This window comes from Ochotona curzoniae, unplaced genomic scaffold, assembly GCF_017591425.1.
Source record: "Ochotona curzoniae isolate NIBS_2020 unplaced genomic scaffold, NIBS_Ocur_1.0 contig_883, whole genome shotgun sequence".
NCBI classification, from domain to species: domain Eukaryota; kingdom Metazoa; phylum Chordata; class Mammalia; order Lagomorpha; family Ochotonidae; genus Ochotona; species Ochotona curzoniae.
In genome coordinates, this window is record NW_024466599.1 from 29985752 (window position 1) to 30001374 (window position 15623).

Genomic DNA, 15623 nt, shown 5'->3' on the forward strand with positions numbered 1-15623 from the left:
TTCATGTTTTTAGAGATGCTGAATTCAACTCAGCCTTAGCCAGAAACAAAAACCTAACCTTTATTCTCTTTAATTATTCGGTCAGAATAATTTCCTGGGAGCAAGTTCAACCTCTGGATGGCTCTAATTAAACACCAATGAACTTTGAAGCTGACATCAACTCATTCAGCTGCAACTCAATTTCCAAACTCACCTGCCATACAGGCTGGAGGTGCCAAAGTGGGGGAACATAACGGGGATGGGCATGGAGCCTATGAGCTATGAACTGATTCCACAACATCTTCTGCCCTGCTCTGTGGGCTATTTCCTAACTGGGCCCTCCTTAGCAGCAGATTCTGGGCTGGGCTGTCTCTTTCCATGGATTTCCCCAGAGTTCTTGCTGCAGGCAAGTTAAAAGCCTGCACAGGGCCCTGCATCCTCACTGTTATTCTGTGCAGTCCCACCAAGGCCCCAGAACAAGCCAGCTGCTGCAGGTGCTTCTTAAAACTGTTCCCCTGCAGATGGGAGTGCCGTTTCTTACAGCCACGGAGGGACAGCTCCAGGCTCATTTCCACTGCAAAGATCTCAATCTGAATAGTGGGCTGTGGACAGTGTGGCTAAGACACATCTCGGCCACAAGCAAGGTCAGACAAGGCAAGACGTGACGTCCCCGGGTGGTGTCAGAGCCCAAGGAAAAGACATTATCTGAAGAACCTGAGTCCCAGGGTTCTGCTCGGCGCCTTCTTCTGTTAGGACTGTGCAGCAGCTCCTGCGAAAACCGACTCGGCCCTGCACAGGCTCTGCAGCAGCCAGCACCCCTGCCTCCCTGCCACTCAGGAGCACTTATACAAGTGACAGGTGCTAATGGCTCAGCAGCCCAGCAACAGTCCTCCCTCCCTACATCTCTCTCACCTCAGCAGGTGGCTCCTCTAAGTTTCCCAGAACTGAAGCACCACTCAGGCCTCTCCAACCCACGTACACCCAGGGGCAGCCTTGACTGCAGAAAGCAAAGCCCTCCAGTCACAGGGAACTCCCAGACTGAGACAGCTGAGGGATTCCACCGAAGAGTTCCTCAGTAAGTCGTACGATCCACCGTATGGTCTGCCCACCAGAATGGAAGATACTATGAAAACGGTCCTAAAAATGATCCTTAAAAGGGTTTCCTTAAATATAAACACCAGCTTGGCAAAGGCAAGGGTGTTTGGCACACCTCTGAGGTTCCAGCAACTAATAGTATGTGCACAGCAATTACTTATGGAATCAGATAAGAGAGCTGCTAAAAATGACAACCAGCAAACCTGACAAGAGGACCACCAGGAACAGAATCCCACTTCTCAACCAACCCCTCACACATACAGAGTGGTGCTAACAAAGACTCCAACCAAGGAGGTGTGGCATCTACAGGTCAACCGGGTATATTATGTCACTGGGAAAGGTGGTATCAAAACTCCTTAGCAACCAATAGTTACTATCTCGGGTTTGACCACCAGCTACTGCAGAGAAATGGACCAGAAAGGGACAGATTTACAAAGCTCCTGAACACGACAGAGAACTTGAAGATTCCAAGTCTCAACATCAGACAAGCTGGGAGTCAACCTGGAGCCTCACATATAAAGGGCACATAAAAGGAGGGAATGAAAGCAAGTTGGCCAAGGTTCTAAAACCCACACCCCCTTCACCAAGTCACAGTTTCATAACACTCACATAGGATGAGGGGCAAGGGAAAAAAAGGCCACACAGCCCTGACAAGGAATTAAACTGTCAAAAAAGATAAAGGGAATGTACAGGTGGGAAAAGATAAAGAAAAGATAAAGGGAATTACCTCTGAAAGGTGTAGGAGCCAGGCTTGTGGCATAGGGGTTAATCCACTACTTGTGATATTAACATGGCACATACCAGTTTGAGTTCCAGTGGCTCTGTTTCCTGTCTAGCTCCCTGCTGCTATGCTAATATGTTAATATGCATGGGGAAAGGCGGAAGATGCCCCTATCATTCATGGAGATGAGCGTTTTGGGCTCCTGGCCCAGACTGGACTATTGGCAGCCATTTGGGAAGTCAGTAATGGATGGAAAATACTTCCTCCAAAAACCATAAACATCATTTTCAACTTTTCTTGCCCTTGCGTATCCTTAAAAAAATGTTGAAAATCTAAGTGGAGGTAATTCAGATCACCTGAGGCCAGGTTTCACACTGAAACTGAATCCCCATACCAGTCAGACTGCACCTCACAATGGGGGTCCAGTTTTGGTGTGAATCCTGGCACCACCGAGTGTCTCCATTCCTCCTTGGGGATGCATGTAAAATGCCCACATGCCATATGGGAGAACCTGGCGCAAGCATCTGCTTCCAGCTCTGCACAGCAGATACCCGCAAAGCCTGAGAGCAGCAGAGGCTGGCTTCAGTGGCTGGGTGCCTCCACCCTGTAGGAGACCTGGACTTGAGCTTCCTGTTCCCATCGCCACCCACCCCCAGCCATGACGGGAATTCAGAGAATGAACCAGCAGATGGGAGCACTGTTTCTGCTTCCCCAAATTATTTTTAATAAAACAGAAATATCTTCTTGGACTTCTATTTCCATTCCACCAGCATAATTAGAATTTTACCTCTCAAATGTTACCCTAATGCAATATAACTTTAGCTTTGCACATTAGTTGGGTTTATTATTACTTTAAGAAAACACCTGATGTCTAAAGATAAAAGGTGTAGTCAGGGCCCGGCGCGATGGCCTAGCGGCTAAAGTCCTCGCCTTGAACACCCCGGGATCCCATATGGGCGCCGGTTCTAATCCGAGCAGTTCCACTTCCCATCCAGCTCCCTGCTTGTGGCCTGGGAAAGCAGTCGAGGACGGCCCAAAGCTTTGGGACCCTGCACACGTGTGGGAGACCTGGAAGAAGTTCCTGGATCCTGGCTTCAGTTTAGCATAGCATCGGCTGTTGCAGTCACTTGGGGAGTGAATCATCGGATGGAAGATCTTCCTCTCTGTCTCTCCTCCTCTCTGTATATCTGACTTTCCAATAAATAAATAAATCTTTAAAAAAAAAAAAAGGTGTAGTTAGTTCACAGGTTTGGAGGTTGGTCCACAAAGGGCCCAACACAGCTTCTGTGGGGGAAAGAGATGCTGTGGAACAGTGAGCTAAGCTTCTGCCTGCAATACTGGCATCCACAGCACAGCATCAATTCAAGTCCCGGCTGTCTCACTTCAGATTCTGTTTCCTGCAGAAGATGATCCAAGTACTTGGGTTTCTGGCATCCACGTGGGAGACCAGGATGCAGTTTCAAGACTCCTGGCTTCAGCCTGGCCCTGCCTGGCCATTGCATTTGGTAAGTGAACCCCAAGGATGGCAGATCTCGGTCTCTAATTCTGCCTTTAATTTTATTTTATTAAATAACAACATTAAAAACACTGATGCAGTAGGGCCCCACGCAACAGCCTAGTGGCTAAAATCCTCGCCTTGCATGCCAGGATCCCATATGAATGCCATTTCTAATCCGAGCAGCCCCATTTCCCATCCAGCTCCCTGCTTGTGGCCTGGGAAAGCAGTCGAGGACGGCCCAAAGCCTTGGGATGGTGCACCCGCATGGGAGACCTGGAGGAAGTTTCTGGCTCCTGGCTTTGCAGTTGCTTGGGGAATGAATCAACGGATGGAAGATCTTCTTCTCCGTCTCTCCTCCTCTCTGTATTTGACATTGCAATAAAAATAATTTTTTTAAAAGATGCATTTTATTTTTATCACAAAGTCAGATATACAGAGAGAAGGAGACTCAGAGAGGAAGATCTTCCATCTGATGATTCACTCCCAAAGTGACCACAACAGCCAGTGTTGCGCCAATCCAAAGCCAGGAGCCAGGAGCTTCCTCCAGGTCTCTCACACGGGTGCAAGGTCCCCTGGCCTTGGGCTGTCCTCAACTGCCTTCCCAGGCACAAGCAGGGAACTGGATGGGAAGCAGAGCCACTGGGACCAGAACCGGTGCCCATATGGGATGCTGGCACATTCAAGGCGAGGACTTTAGCCGCTAGGCCATGTCACCAGGCCCAATAAAAATAAACCTTAAAAAATGAGGCACTAAAGGAGTTGTTTTAAAGTATTTAAAATTAAATACTCACCAAAATAAATACTAAACAAACCATGATGCATTTATAAGACGAAACATAATGCAGAAAAATGAGGCAGAAAATTTCTAACCTACAACTTAGACAAAAAATTGCCATTTAGGCAAAAATAAAAGACAAGGAAAACACATTTATATATGCTCATATTCACAGACTATACCTGAAAGTAAACAGGAAACTCGGGTGAAGAAAACACAAGGTCAATGTGGGAGCCACCTGTGTCACAGAGTAAGGCACGTCAGCAGGACACTGAGCCACCACGGATGCCTGTCAGCAGGGAGCGACGACAGGCACAGTTATTACACCCGGAACATGGAAATTACAGAACACCTTCAGTTTCACAGATGCTTGCGATGTAGAAGCGATGACAGAATAGACAATCACTTGTCACTACGCCCTCAGTAATCAGTAAGAACCACTGAGGAACATTGACAGTGGTGCAAAAACAAATGAGGGCGAGATATTCCCAGATTCAAATGTTACCCCAGACCAGTTGCTAACTGCAAAGACAAGAGCTGGCAGTTATCTCAACTACCTAAATTCAAAGAGTATCAATTGGTATCAAGTACCACCTGACATAAAGGTCACTACCCCATCTATGAAGAGTTTCTGACACTGACGTCTAACCTGAAACCATCGGTGAGGAGACAGGGACAAGCTGAGGGATGTCCTGCACACCAACTTGTCCCGACTCTGCAAACAGGTCAGTTCAGGAAGGATGCTGCGACTCCTGCGGACAAAAGGAGACTGAAAGACATAAAACCTAAACGTAACATATGATCCTTGACTGGGCCCTGGATCCAAAAGCAAACAGGCAGGTGTCAGCCCAGCCGTTAAGATGCTCCATCCCACACCAAAGAGCCTGGGTGCAATGCCCAGCTCTGCCTCCTGTCTCAACTTCCGGCTAAGGCAGCCCCTGGGAGGCAGCAGTGACAGTTCAAATGTGTCTCTTTCAGAAACAGAGCAGGTGTCCATCTGCTTAGTTCACCCCCTAAACACCCACAACGTTGGCCAGAGCCAAGCACCAGGCGCGCAGCAGTGAGGAGTCAGAGCCAGGGACTGAACAAGGCACCCCAACAGGAACAGGGCTATTCACCTACTAGGCTAATGCTCCACCCCAAGAAATTATTTTTAATTAAAAAAAAAAACCCTGCTGGCAGGGATGTAAAATAGCACAGCTGGGTTACAAAGCCTGAAGTTCTCAAAAAGTTAACCACACAAACGTGCAATTCCACTCCCAAGTACATACCTGAGAACAGGATATTACGCTCACATGGAGGCCTTCACCACTGTTCACAGAAACATTACCCGTAACAGTTCAAACATGAAAATAACACAAATGCCCATCAACAGGTGAGTGGCTATGCAAAAGGTGGTATATCCAGACAAGTAGCCATAGAAAGTGCCAAAATAGGACGGCATTTTAGTGTAGCAGGTAAAGTCGCCACCTGCACACTAGCATCTCACATGGATACTGCTTCCTGTCCTGGCTGTTTCACTTCTGAGCCAGCTCTCTAATGGACCCAGGAAAGCAGCAGATGATCCAAGTCCTTGGGCCCCTGGTTGCAGACCAGCCCCGCTCTGGCCATTGCAGCCACCTGGGGAATGAAACTGTGAATGAATGATGGATCTCTCATCCCTCCCCCCACCCTCTCTAAACTCTTTCAAATTAATCTTAAGGGGGGGGGGGGGGGCACCAATAATGTCATAGCCATTCACAGTGCAATTACATGGAATACCCAGAGAGAAGAATCGTGCAGACTGGAAGATGAGTGGTGGCCTAGGAACCAGGAGGTGGAGTTAGAGGTGGGGGTGGGGAAAGAAAGTGACTGTTACTGGGGACAAGGTTCTTTCGCAGCATAATAAAAGATACTGAAAAGAAAAAGGACTGATTAACTGAAAAGACAGTAGGGAGGGAGAGGGCAAGAAAAACAGAGAAAAATCTTCAATCCACTGTTTAACCTCCAAATGACTACAAAGGCTCGAGCTAGACCAGCCCAAAACCAGGAGCTGCTTCCAGGTCTCTCCCTCGGGTGTAGGGGCCCAAGCACTTGGGCCATCCTCTGCTGCATTCCCAAGCACATGAACAGAGAGCTGGACCAGTAGTAGAGCAAGCAACACAGACCCAGCACCCAAAATTGGGATGCTGGCAGCACAAGCCTGCTAAGCCATAGCACCAGCCCAATTAAAGAAAAAAAAAAAAATTAGGGCCCAGCATGGTGGTTCAGTGGCTAAATCCTTGCCTAATACATGCCAGGATCCCACATGGATGCCAACTCGTGTCCCGGCTGCTCCACTTTCCATCAAGCTCTCTGCTTGTGACCTGGGAAAGCAACAGAGAATGGCCCAACCTTGGGACCCAGTACCCACGTGGGAGACCCAGAAGAAGCTCCTGCCTCTGGAGCAGCTCAGCTCCAGCCACTGCAGTCACTTGGGGAGTGAACCAACAGATGAAGATATTTCTGTCTCTTCCCACTGTGAATCTGCCTTTTTTAAAAATAAATAAGTCTCTAAGAAATACATATATATTAAAATTGGTTTGATAGTGGCTTCATAAACTTTAAATATTGTAAAAGAACTGAACTGTATATTTCAGGTAAATTATGCTATGTGTGAATTATATCTCAAAAAAGCTGCTTTTAAACACAAGTATAAAGGACACACTATTGATGTATTGAGATAATTTGAAAACATACTGTATTAGACTGTTTTACCTGTAACCAATATCAACCGAGTGTGACAACCTTGTTGCAGACAGGGGAGGAACAGGCCCTTACTCTCAGGGGAGATACCTACCTGTTGAAGACTTACAGATGATTTGTGATAATTCTTTACCTTAAATGATTTAGAGAAAAAAACAAACCTGAGGCTCATGTTTAAGATTCATGCCCTGTGTTTAAGTCTGTGTGTGAGGACAAGAAAAAATCAAGGAGGCAAAATACGGGTAACTGGTTATATCTCAGTGAATAATGTATATTGTATGATTCTTAGCAACTGAAATTTAGATCTATTGAAACATAAAAGAAGTTTTTGGCCCATAAAAACGCTATTGAATATTTCCAAATACCATATTTTGTCCTCAGTAAGAAGTCAATGTTATATGCAAAGGCAAGATACAGATCACTCATACTTATATAATATAATCATATACAATAAAATCCCACCTTTATCCAGGGTAAGTGAAGTCTGATAATTATGACAACACAGGGAATTAGTGTCTACATGAACTGTGCATTGCAGGCACATTTCGCTAAGGAATCAGTGGGTTTCTTACAAGAACCATATGGAATCATTAACATGCCATTAAAATCCTATTACTATTACCTCACCTTAAGGAACCATTCTGTAAAGATTATCTGGTGCCCAATTACAAAGAAAAACATGTGAGATCCCTCTGGTTTGCTGAAATTATTCTGAAAGGTTATTTAATTTAAAACAACTACAAACTTGAAATTTTCCATTCATGTATTTATTCCACAATCAAAATAAATCATAATTTAAAGCCATAACATTTTTAAAAGACAAAAGAAAATTTGTGGCGCGGCTGCGTTAACAAGACACCAGTCCAAAGGGCAATACTAAACAGGTGTTCTGTTCCCAGGCTGGAATAAATAAACAGTGACACATGAAAATCCACTAAGAAGCCAAGGTGAGGCAAATAATCCTTTGAAACAAACTGAGTGGTGAACAGAGGCAGGCTGCAAACAGGATCTACTAACATCTTGCTGAAGAGTGAAGAGGAAACCCCCAAAGCGCCTTGGACCCTTCACCCGAGTGCCAGGCCCTGGGTTCTGCCGTCCTTCCTCGAGTCACACCCCAAATCCAGAAAGGCTCCTGCACCCCGGTTCAGAACCGCAACCCCAAGTCCCTGGGGCCTCAGCAGGGGCTGCCCTCCATGAGCACGTGCACAACTTTCCTCCAGAACCACCAGGCAAATCAGAAACCCAAATACAGGACACAGCGCTGTTTCTTGAAACAATAGATTTGACTGTCAAATGAGTGCTGACATCTGGCAAGCCATATGTATTTCATAAACAAACCAAAACAGTCTCTTGACTTTTTTTCCTTGGGAAAAAAAAAAAAATACCAAGTTTAACAACAAAAAATTAACAAACAATGAAAAGTGAAAATTCAAAGGATTTAATGCCAGAAAGCAAACCAGTCCCGGGCAGCCTAATTCATTTGTTTTTGGGCTGTGAAGCCATGTAGAGGGCGATGAGGCAGTAGATGGTCCCTCCCAAGGTCAGCACCATGGTGGTCCGGTACAGCATTTGGTCAGGCAGGCCTCGCTTCAGGTGGACAGGCACACCATCTGATTTCTTAAAGAATGAACAAGGGCATGGTTGGTAAGAAAAAGGTTTTACAATTATAAGCTAATAAAGAACAAGTGTGTTTACTTTTTAACTCACAGATGCAGCTTAGTGAACAAAGCCCTAATCCATCAGAACGTTAACAGAAATGCTGGTGTTAACTTTAGGAACATGCAGCTAAAGCTTGCAAGTCTGAAGTCATTCCAAGATGCAGTCCAAAGGAAAGACATGTAACAAATTCCGAGTTCCTACGGTATTTATCAAATATGGCATAACTAGGAAAGAGGCATGGTGGATTGGTTTAAGGCACAGGCAACCAGAAGGGAAACAACCGAGTGCAGTGGACATGCTCCCGGGGTCACTGCATTCAGTGTGGCTCATGGTCATGAACACAGAGGACACCAGGTCAACTAAAAGGTTCAAATCCATTTTCTCCTCCACTATCTTCTTTCTGCCAAACTTTTAAGTGCCCATTTAACAGATTAGTAAAATTTAGTTATTTTTCATTGAAACTCAACCCAACGCATCTCAAAAGACTTAAAACACCCTTTCTCAAATCTTATCATATAGAGATTAAAAATGATGAAAACAGAATAAGGACATTTTTTGCTGAAAAGGAAGTGATTTCCTACAACAGGCACCACCACCGTAGCTGAGATTCAGTGAGGGGGCCAATTTATCCAATTCGGAAGGCAGGTCAACTTCACAGTATTTTGAGTTCTAATTTTGACTTCTCTCTGTTAATCAGCAAGCTCAAGAAGGCCTTCTTGTACTTCCAGTGACAAATCAATGAATTTTAATATCAAGCAAAGAATGATTAGAGGAAAAAAAAACCCCACTAGCAAAAATCACTGCATACAAAGCCAAAATACATGGAGGTACTCACTGTCATCATGCATGTGACTGCTTACATGCAATCTGAAAATTACCCTTCCCTCCTTCATATAAACTTCTATGTGTATGAATCAAATTAAAATTGAGGGAATCCTAATCACAGAAAAAGGAAGTCTGACAGTAATCTGGACTAAGATTCATCTTAAGAAGGGATTTTTATTTACAGTATTTTTTACAGACTTCTGTTTTAGCATCGTCTCACCTGGAAAAACTTCTGCATCTCAGGAACTTTGTTCTTCCCAGCATAATCATATGCGGGAGAACTGGAGGTCAATTTAGTTGGAGTAGCAAATATGATAGGCGGTGCTTCTGTGGAAATCACGGGCTTTAATCCCTGTAGGAAAACAAGGAAAACAGCAAGTTAAAAATGTGTGGATAGTTGGACAAACCTCTCAAAGAGCAGTCTGGCTAGTGAGGGCAGCCATTCAATCACAGGAGAAGCTGGAAAGGGGAGGCTCCAGCTGGTCTTCCAACTTCTGACAACAGCCTAACCTCCTTTTTCAAACACTAGCACTTAGGGAGAAGGCGGGAAAGGCACACCAATCTACGCTTCTAAAATGCCTACTGCGCCCCTGCTCCCATGGGACCAGCAGAACACCCATGATCTGTGTGACCTGTGACCACATCTCCCTCGTTCCTCCTCTGGGTCAGCCAACGTACCAACCTGAAACTCATAACCCCAACGTGTACTTCAGAAACTTAGCAATAACTCAGTCTGAAATGGCCTGTAACAGTTTAAAGACAAAGACACACACGTGTGCTGTCAGGAACAGAAAACAAGCCACAAAGTATAAAGTAACTGACACTGTATGATTATTAGATGCACAACCAAAGTAAAATGAGGGTGCGAAGTACTGACACACAACAGCAACCCTGAAAGCATCATGCTGATGAAAGAAGGCGGCAGCCCACGTGGGTTCCAGCTGGAGTCCCAAATGTGCCCCTTCCATTCGGGCTCCCTGCTACTGTGTCTGGGGAAGCAGCAGATGACCCCAATGCTTTAGTAAATGAGCCACTGACTTGAAGAGCTCTCCCTCTTGAACTCTACTTCTCAAATCATCTTTAAAAAGAAAAATAACACATTTTGACTCTCCATATGACAAGGTGTTGCATAACACACTGACACAGACTCCAAAGGAGTCAGAGAGGGAAGGAGAGGCCCGATTCCTGAACTCACGAGACCACAAGGGCTCAGCGTGGACTGCACAACGCCGGCCTCCTGGAAATGACCCTGCACTCACACTGCTTCCTCCTACCGATCCTTTCCCCTCGACTACAAAAACTAAAAGTCACTTTCTACAAGCATCTCTAGAAACACTCGGAAAATAAATTCACATTTTGACAAGCCTACTGTGAGAGCATTTTCAGAAAAGATTGTTCCTAATTACTTTCTCTGGTTATCCAGCCAATGATTCAAAACCGGTTTTTGAACAAGTATATCAACTATTTTAAACAATTCCATATTTCCTTTAACATATTACAAACGTTTAGAACACAGAATCTTAGCTACCTACTTGTTGCTTTACCCATCCATTACAAATTATATAGTCTTCTTTTCTAAAGATTAGTATTTTTATTTTGAAAGACAGAGGGAGAGCTTCAAACCGCTGGCTCACTCTCCCCATGGCCATCAAGGCCAGGCTGGGCTAGGCAGAAGGCAGCAGCCGAGAGCGTCACTGCAGTCTCCCACAGGTGTGGCAACAACCCAAGTGCTTGGGCCATCCCCTACAGCGTTTCTCAGGCCATTAGCAAGGGGCCAGAACCCAAGTGGAGCAGCTGGAGCCTGAACCAGCACGTGTACGGAATGCTGGCACTGCTGGTGGCAGCTCAACCTGTTGTACCATAATGCCAGCATCCCTATCTTTCTTTTTTCAGTAAACATTTGTTGTTAAGGATTTGCTCACTTTTACTGGAAAGCCAGATCAGATTTATGGAAACCAGGGGAGACAAAGATCTTCCATGTGCTGGTTCTTCTGGGTCTCCCACATGGGTGTGGAGTCCCAACAAATCCTCTACCGCTTTCCCAGGCCTCAAGCAGGGAGCTGGATGGGAAGCAGAGCAGCCGGAACACAAACTGGTACCCAGATGAGATCCCAGTGCTTTCAGGTGAGGATTTAACCATTTATTGCACCAGTCCCCCTATCGTTTTTGATATGCTTATTTTAACATTTACAGTCCGTGCAAAGATCTATATTGTTTTTTCTCATTTGCAATTAAGTTTTTTTCTGACTCATTCACAGATTCATAATTGTCAATGAATTCACTGTTGACAGCCTGTAAATGAAGTTCTAGAAGTCCCTGGAACAGATGATTAAAACAAAGCTCAGACTCCATAAGCAAGAGAGGATTCAAACTGAGGTTCTCTGAGCTATTCTTGTTTTTTTAAAGATTTACTGTTTTGTTTGTTTTAAAGGCAGAGTTAGAGAAGAGAAGAGAGAAATGGCCAAAACAGGACTATGCCAGGCAAGTTAAGAAGCCAGGAGCTTCTTTCAGGTCTTCTATGTAAGTGTAGGAGCTGGACTGGAATCAGCATAGGGCAGTGTGAGATGTCAACTCTGCAGGTGGTGGTTTAACTCCGTTTGCCACAAACCAGTCCCCCAGGTGCTTTGATTATACCACACTATCCAAAATTCAGCTTGGCCCCAAGGCTAACGGAATGATTATAAAATGCCGCAATATTTCACCTACCCATCACCAGCCCTGCCAACAATTATCAGAGCAGCCAAGGGTTCTAATGTCTCAAGACAGCTGGCTTTATAGCACTGCATTTCTCAAGAATAGGCCTTACTAAAAGCTGTGTCCAAAGGGATTGAGAAAAGCACTTCACCTGTGCTTACTCCAGGGCTGCAGGTGCTGCAACTTAGCATGGTAAGCCTCAAATCCGTCCCTGCTTCTCTAATGACAAAGTTATCACGTCAAGTTAAAATCTCTACCTATAATACTGTTATGGAACAAGTAAAACTATTTAATGATGCACATCAGGTTATTCGTTTTACACAGTACTGAAAGCTGCAAATATCTTCATTCTATAGCATGTTAATGATCCCAAGAAAGGAAATATTAAAGGACTCCTAATTATCTAAATTGGAGTGCCTGGTTAGAGGGTGGGTTTAACCGCCACATTCTGAAATGTACTCGCCAGATAAAACCTACAAAGTATCACTTCCACCATCACAGCTGAAATCTAAGCAACCGTGAACTTCCAATTTTCAGGAGGAATACAATTCCAGAGGTGATAAAATCCAAACACCCGATCTTTACCAAATGCACCACAAGGGAATTTCTGCCCAATGTCAGTTTTATTCCAACTGTTTACTTTAAAAAAAAAAAAACGCTTAGCAAAACCCAGTTTATGAAGAACATCAGTCATGCGTGTCAGGGCACCTCTCAGAGCAGCCACACCCCATACCTGGCTACTTGGCTTCCAGTCCAGCACCCTGCCAACGCATCCTGGGAGGCAGCAGACAATGACACAGCACCTGGGCCCCTATCATACTCACAGGAGACCCAGCTGGGGTTCTGGACTCCTGGCTCCACCACCGGCCTAGCACTGGGCCTATCTGGGGAATGAACCAGTGATGGAAGACCTCTCTTGCTCTGCATTTCAAGATGAAAATAAACAACAAAAAGTTTTAAAATCTACAACTATCCAAGTAGATGATATATTCATACAATGGAGCCCTACAGAGCAGTAAAAACAAAACAAAACAAAACAAAACAAAAAAACTGATTCCTGCAACACAGATGAACCTCCAAAATATTACATTAGGAAAAAATAAACGTTAACAGCACAGTGGACAGTGTGCGATCCCATGTATGCTGTGATGAAGTCATACTAGGAAAGCGGTCAGCAACTCACGGGGAAACTTCTGGGGATGGCGTAACCCTGGTGTCCTACTGAGCAAGGTGGGGCACAAGCCTATACGCTTGTCAAAACTCTTCAAACTCTTAACAAGATCCACAGGCTGAAAAACAAGTCGTAACCTAAACGTAGAAGCAACACTTTCCCATATCTGTAAAGGAAATTGCTGCAACACCGTTGTTAATTCCTCCCTCACAAGTCATAATCAAATGGGTTTTAGTGACTGCAGTGATTTCTCTTTTAATTCTGGACTTTTTAACCCATAATTTTTCTTCCCTGTCCACCTTCACGTACCTATAATCTAATCATCGTCTATCTGCCTTCCCTCCCCCCATGACTGCAGCCCATGTATCTCCATCAAATTCTAAATTCACAAATCCAACTGCTCCTAGACAAGTCATGTCACAGTCCAAGAGTTACAAACCTTAAATTCCTTCTCACCATCCTTCCCTAAAAATCTGTCTGTAACCTTGCCAACAGCATCTCTAATACGAGGAAAGCTTTCTTCCCCACTTAGGGAAGCTGCAATGCCCGGCAGGAAAAAAATAGCCGGGAGCGGGGGGAGCTGCAATACCTTCTCCACACAGCACCTGGGCTCCCAGCTGTCTCATCAACCTTTCCCACCGGAGAAGAACCAGGAAGAACACCACGTTCCAGCAGGCTCGGCCGGAGAACAGCTATCACCAAACAGAAACACACAAGCCACAGTGCTTGTCACGTGACACACAGCTGTAATCTGTGGGTGAAATTACGCTCACTGTCTGCAGGTCTAACAGTCTGGCCAAGGTCACGCGAGCTAAGGGCATAAAAGATGGGCTGTGAAACCGAACCTGCCTGACACACTAAAATCCGAGCTCTTCATAACACTCAAGACGGAGACTTAAACTCCAAACGGTAGACAGCGAATGCTAAACCCGAATACTTCTGAGGCTACTACAGGCACTCCCACCACTTTTCAAGTGTGATGCACTCCTCTCCCTCCGTGCTAACTCCCAGGCTCCCTCGGACGCCTGAGAACCCCTTCCAGCTCGAACCGACCCAGGCTGCCCAGGCTCCAGCCTCGCCCGAAGGGGACACTGCATCCCGGGCAGTGACAGGGGGACGGGGCAGAAGGACGCAGGTCCAGAGCTGGACCTCCTGCAAGAGCGAGAGGGCAGGAGCGTGGACTCAGCTGGGTCAGCCACCCTCTCCCGACCCCACGAGTCACGCACCAAAGACGAGCAGCGACCCTGGGGGTCACCTTGAACCCTGCATGGAGTCAGAAGACGACCCTGCCAAACAAACAGCCACACAACACGGAGCGCAGACACACGGGACGAGCCGCTCGGGAGAGGAACCACAAGGTTCCGGGCGAATCCAACACAACTGCGGGCACAAGCCTCGCCGGCTCGAACGCCGTGACTGCCCGCGCGGAGGTCTGGCCGCCACGCACCCCTTCGGAACACGGGCGGCGCGACTCGTACCTGCGGGGAATAGGCATCCGAAGCCCAAGCGCCCGCCAACTTCTGCGTGAAGCCACTGAATTTGTAATACATGACGCCCGGAGTCCGGCTTCCTGCAGCCGCTGCCTGCGCGACCGCCCTGGAGAAGGACCCTGCCTCCCGGGCGGTCGTCCCAAGGCTCAGCGTCAGGACCCTACGCCAGGTTACGGGCTGCCCGGAGCCCGCCTAATTTAAAACTCACATTTTATATATCACGAGATAACCAGAAGGAGACCACAAAAGACAGAACCAGCTCTGAGAGAGCACAGAAAAAAGCTGGGCAAACATCTGTGGGAAACACGAGGTGCTTCCCACCTCCACGAACCCATTTAGATTCCGGAGCTGCTAAGACGTCTTAGGAAATGCGCAAGCGTGCTACTGGCGAAGCGCGGCCGGGGTCAGCTGGGACGGGCCATGGGGGCGGGACTTTGAGGCAGGAGGGCGGGGACGGGGCGGGGCCAGAGCGCTCTGGGGAGAGCAGGTGCAGTCGGGCTGGAGCCTTAATGGTTAGGTTAAAGGTGTCTCTTTTATCCAATTGCACTTGTTTGTGGTCTCATTTGTGAGCTCCTGGCCTGTAACACCTGGGTTAGCATCTCTCACTCAGTGTCAGGAGATACGCCCGAGCTTCCCCTGGCAACCTGGGAGTGGGAGCAAACAAGGAAATTGGGAAACACCTGCTGAGGGCCTGATTTGTACCTAGGAGTGTTAGGGGCATGGCCGCCTGGCTTTGTCAAAGGAAACGCAGGCACTAGCCAAATGCTGAGGCTTCACGGAAATGATTGAACCTGCAGTCTGGATTTATGGCACTGGGGGAATATTCCTTTCCCTGGCCTCTGCTCCTGGAGATAAAGGAAACACCTCGACCATGAGCCTGAAGGGTCTGAAACTTTCTGTTCTCGTAGCATTCGGTTCGTTTAAACGTGCTTTTAAAGCCTCCACGGTGTGCAAGAAAACCCTTGTCTTTCACGTAAAATAAATCCTTAAAA

At 46.4% G+C, this 15623-nt stretch overlaps 1 protein-coding gene across 2 annotated transcripts; it reads right to left on the reverse strand.

The window, feature by feature from the left end:
* Positions 1 to 7543: 7543 nt before the first annotated feature.
* Positions 7544 to 14782, reverse strand: LOC121164841 (cytochrome c oxidase subunit 7A-related protein, mitochondrial). 2 transcript variants are annotated; one of them, XM_040993153.1, is made up of 3 exons: positions 14620 to 14782; positions 9497 to 9628; positions 7544 to 8463 (listed from the first exon to the last, which is right to left on the reverse strand). In XM_040993153.1, exons 1-3 carry the CDS (start codon positions 14689 to 14691, stop codon positions 8269 to 8271), a joined length of 399 nt encoding a protein of 132 aa, XP_040849087.1. In that variant the 5' UTR covers positions 14692 to 14782; the 3' UTR covers positions 7544 to 8268. The 2 variants fall into 2 exon arrangements, with proteins under 2 accessions (XP_040849087.1, XP_040849089.1); XM_040993155.1 differs by having other exon boundaries at positions 7544 to 8409; positions 14620 to 14781.
* Between the last annotated feature and the right edge of the window lie 841 nt (positions 14783 to 15623).

What these genes read in the sequence shown, in the direction of transcription:
- LOC121164841 (XM_040993153.1), bottom strand. Translation starts at nt 14,691, where the DNA reads ATGTATTACAAATTCAGTGGCTTCACGCAGAAGTTGGCGGGCGCTTGG. An exon ending in CGGATGCCTATTCCCCGCAG is followed by an intron (nt 9,629 to 14,619) that starts GTACGAGTCGCG and finishes GTTTTCCTACAG; the next exon opens with GGATTAAAGCCCGTGATTTC. An exon ending in AGATGCAGAAGTTTTTCCAG is followed by an intron (nt 8,464 to 9,496) that starts GTGAGACGATGC and finishes GTTCTTTATTAG; the next exon opens with CTTATAATTGTAAAACCTTT.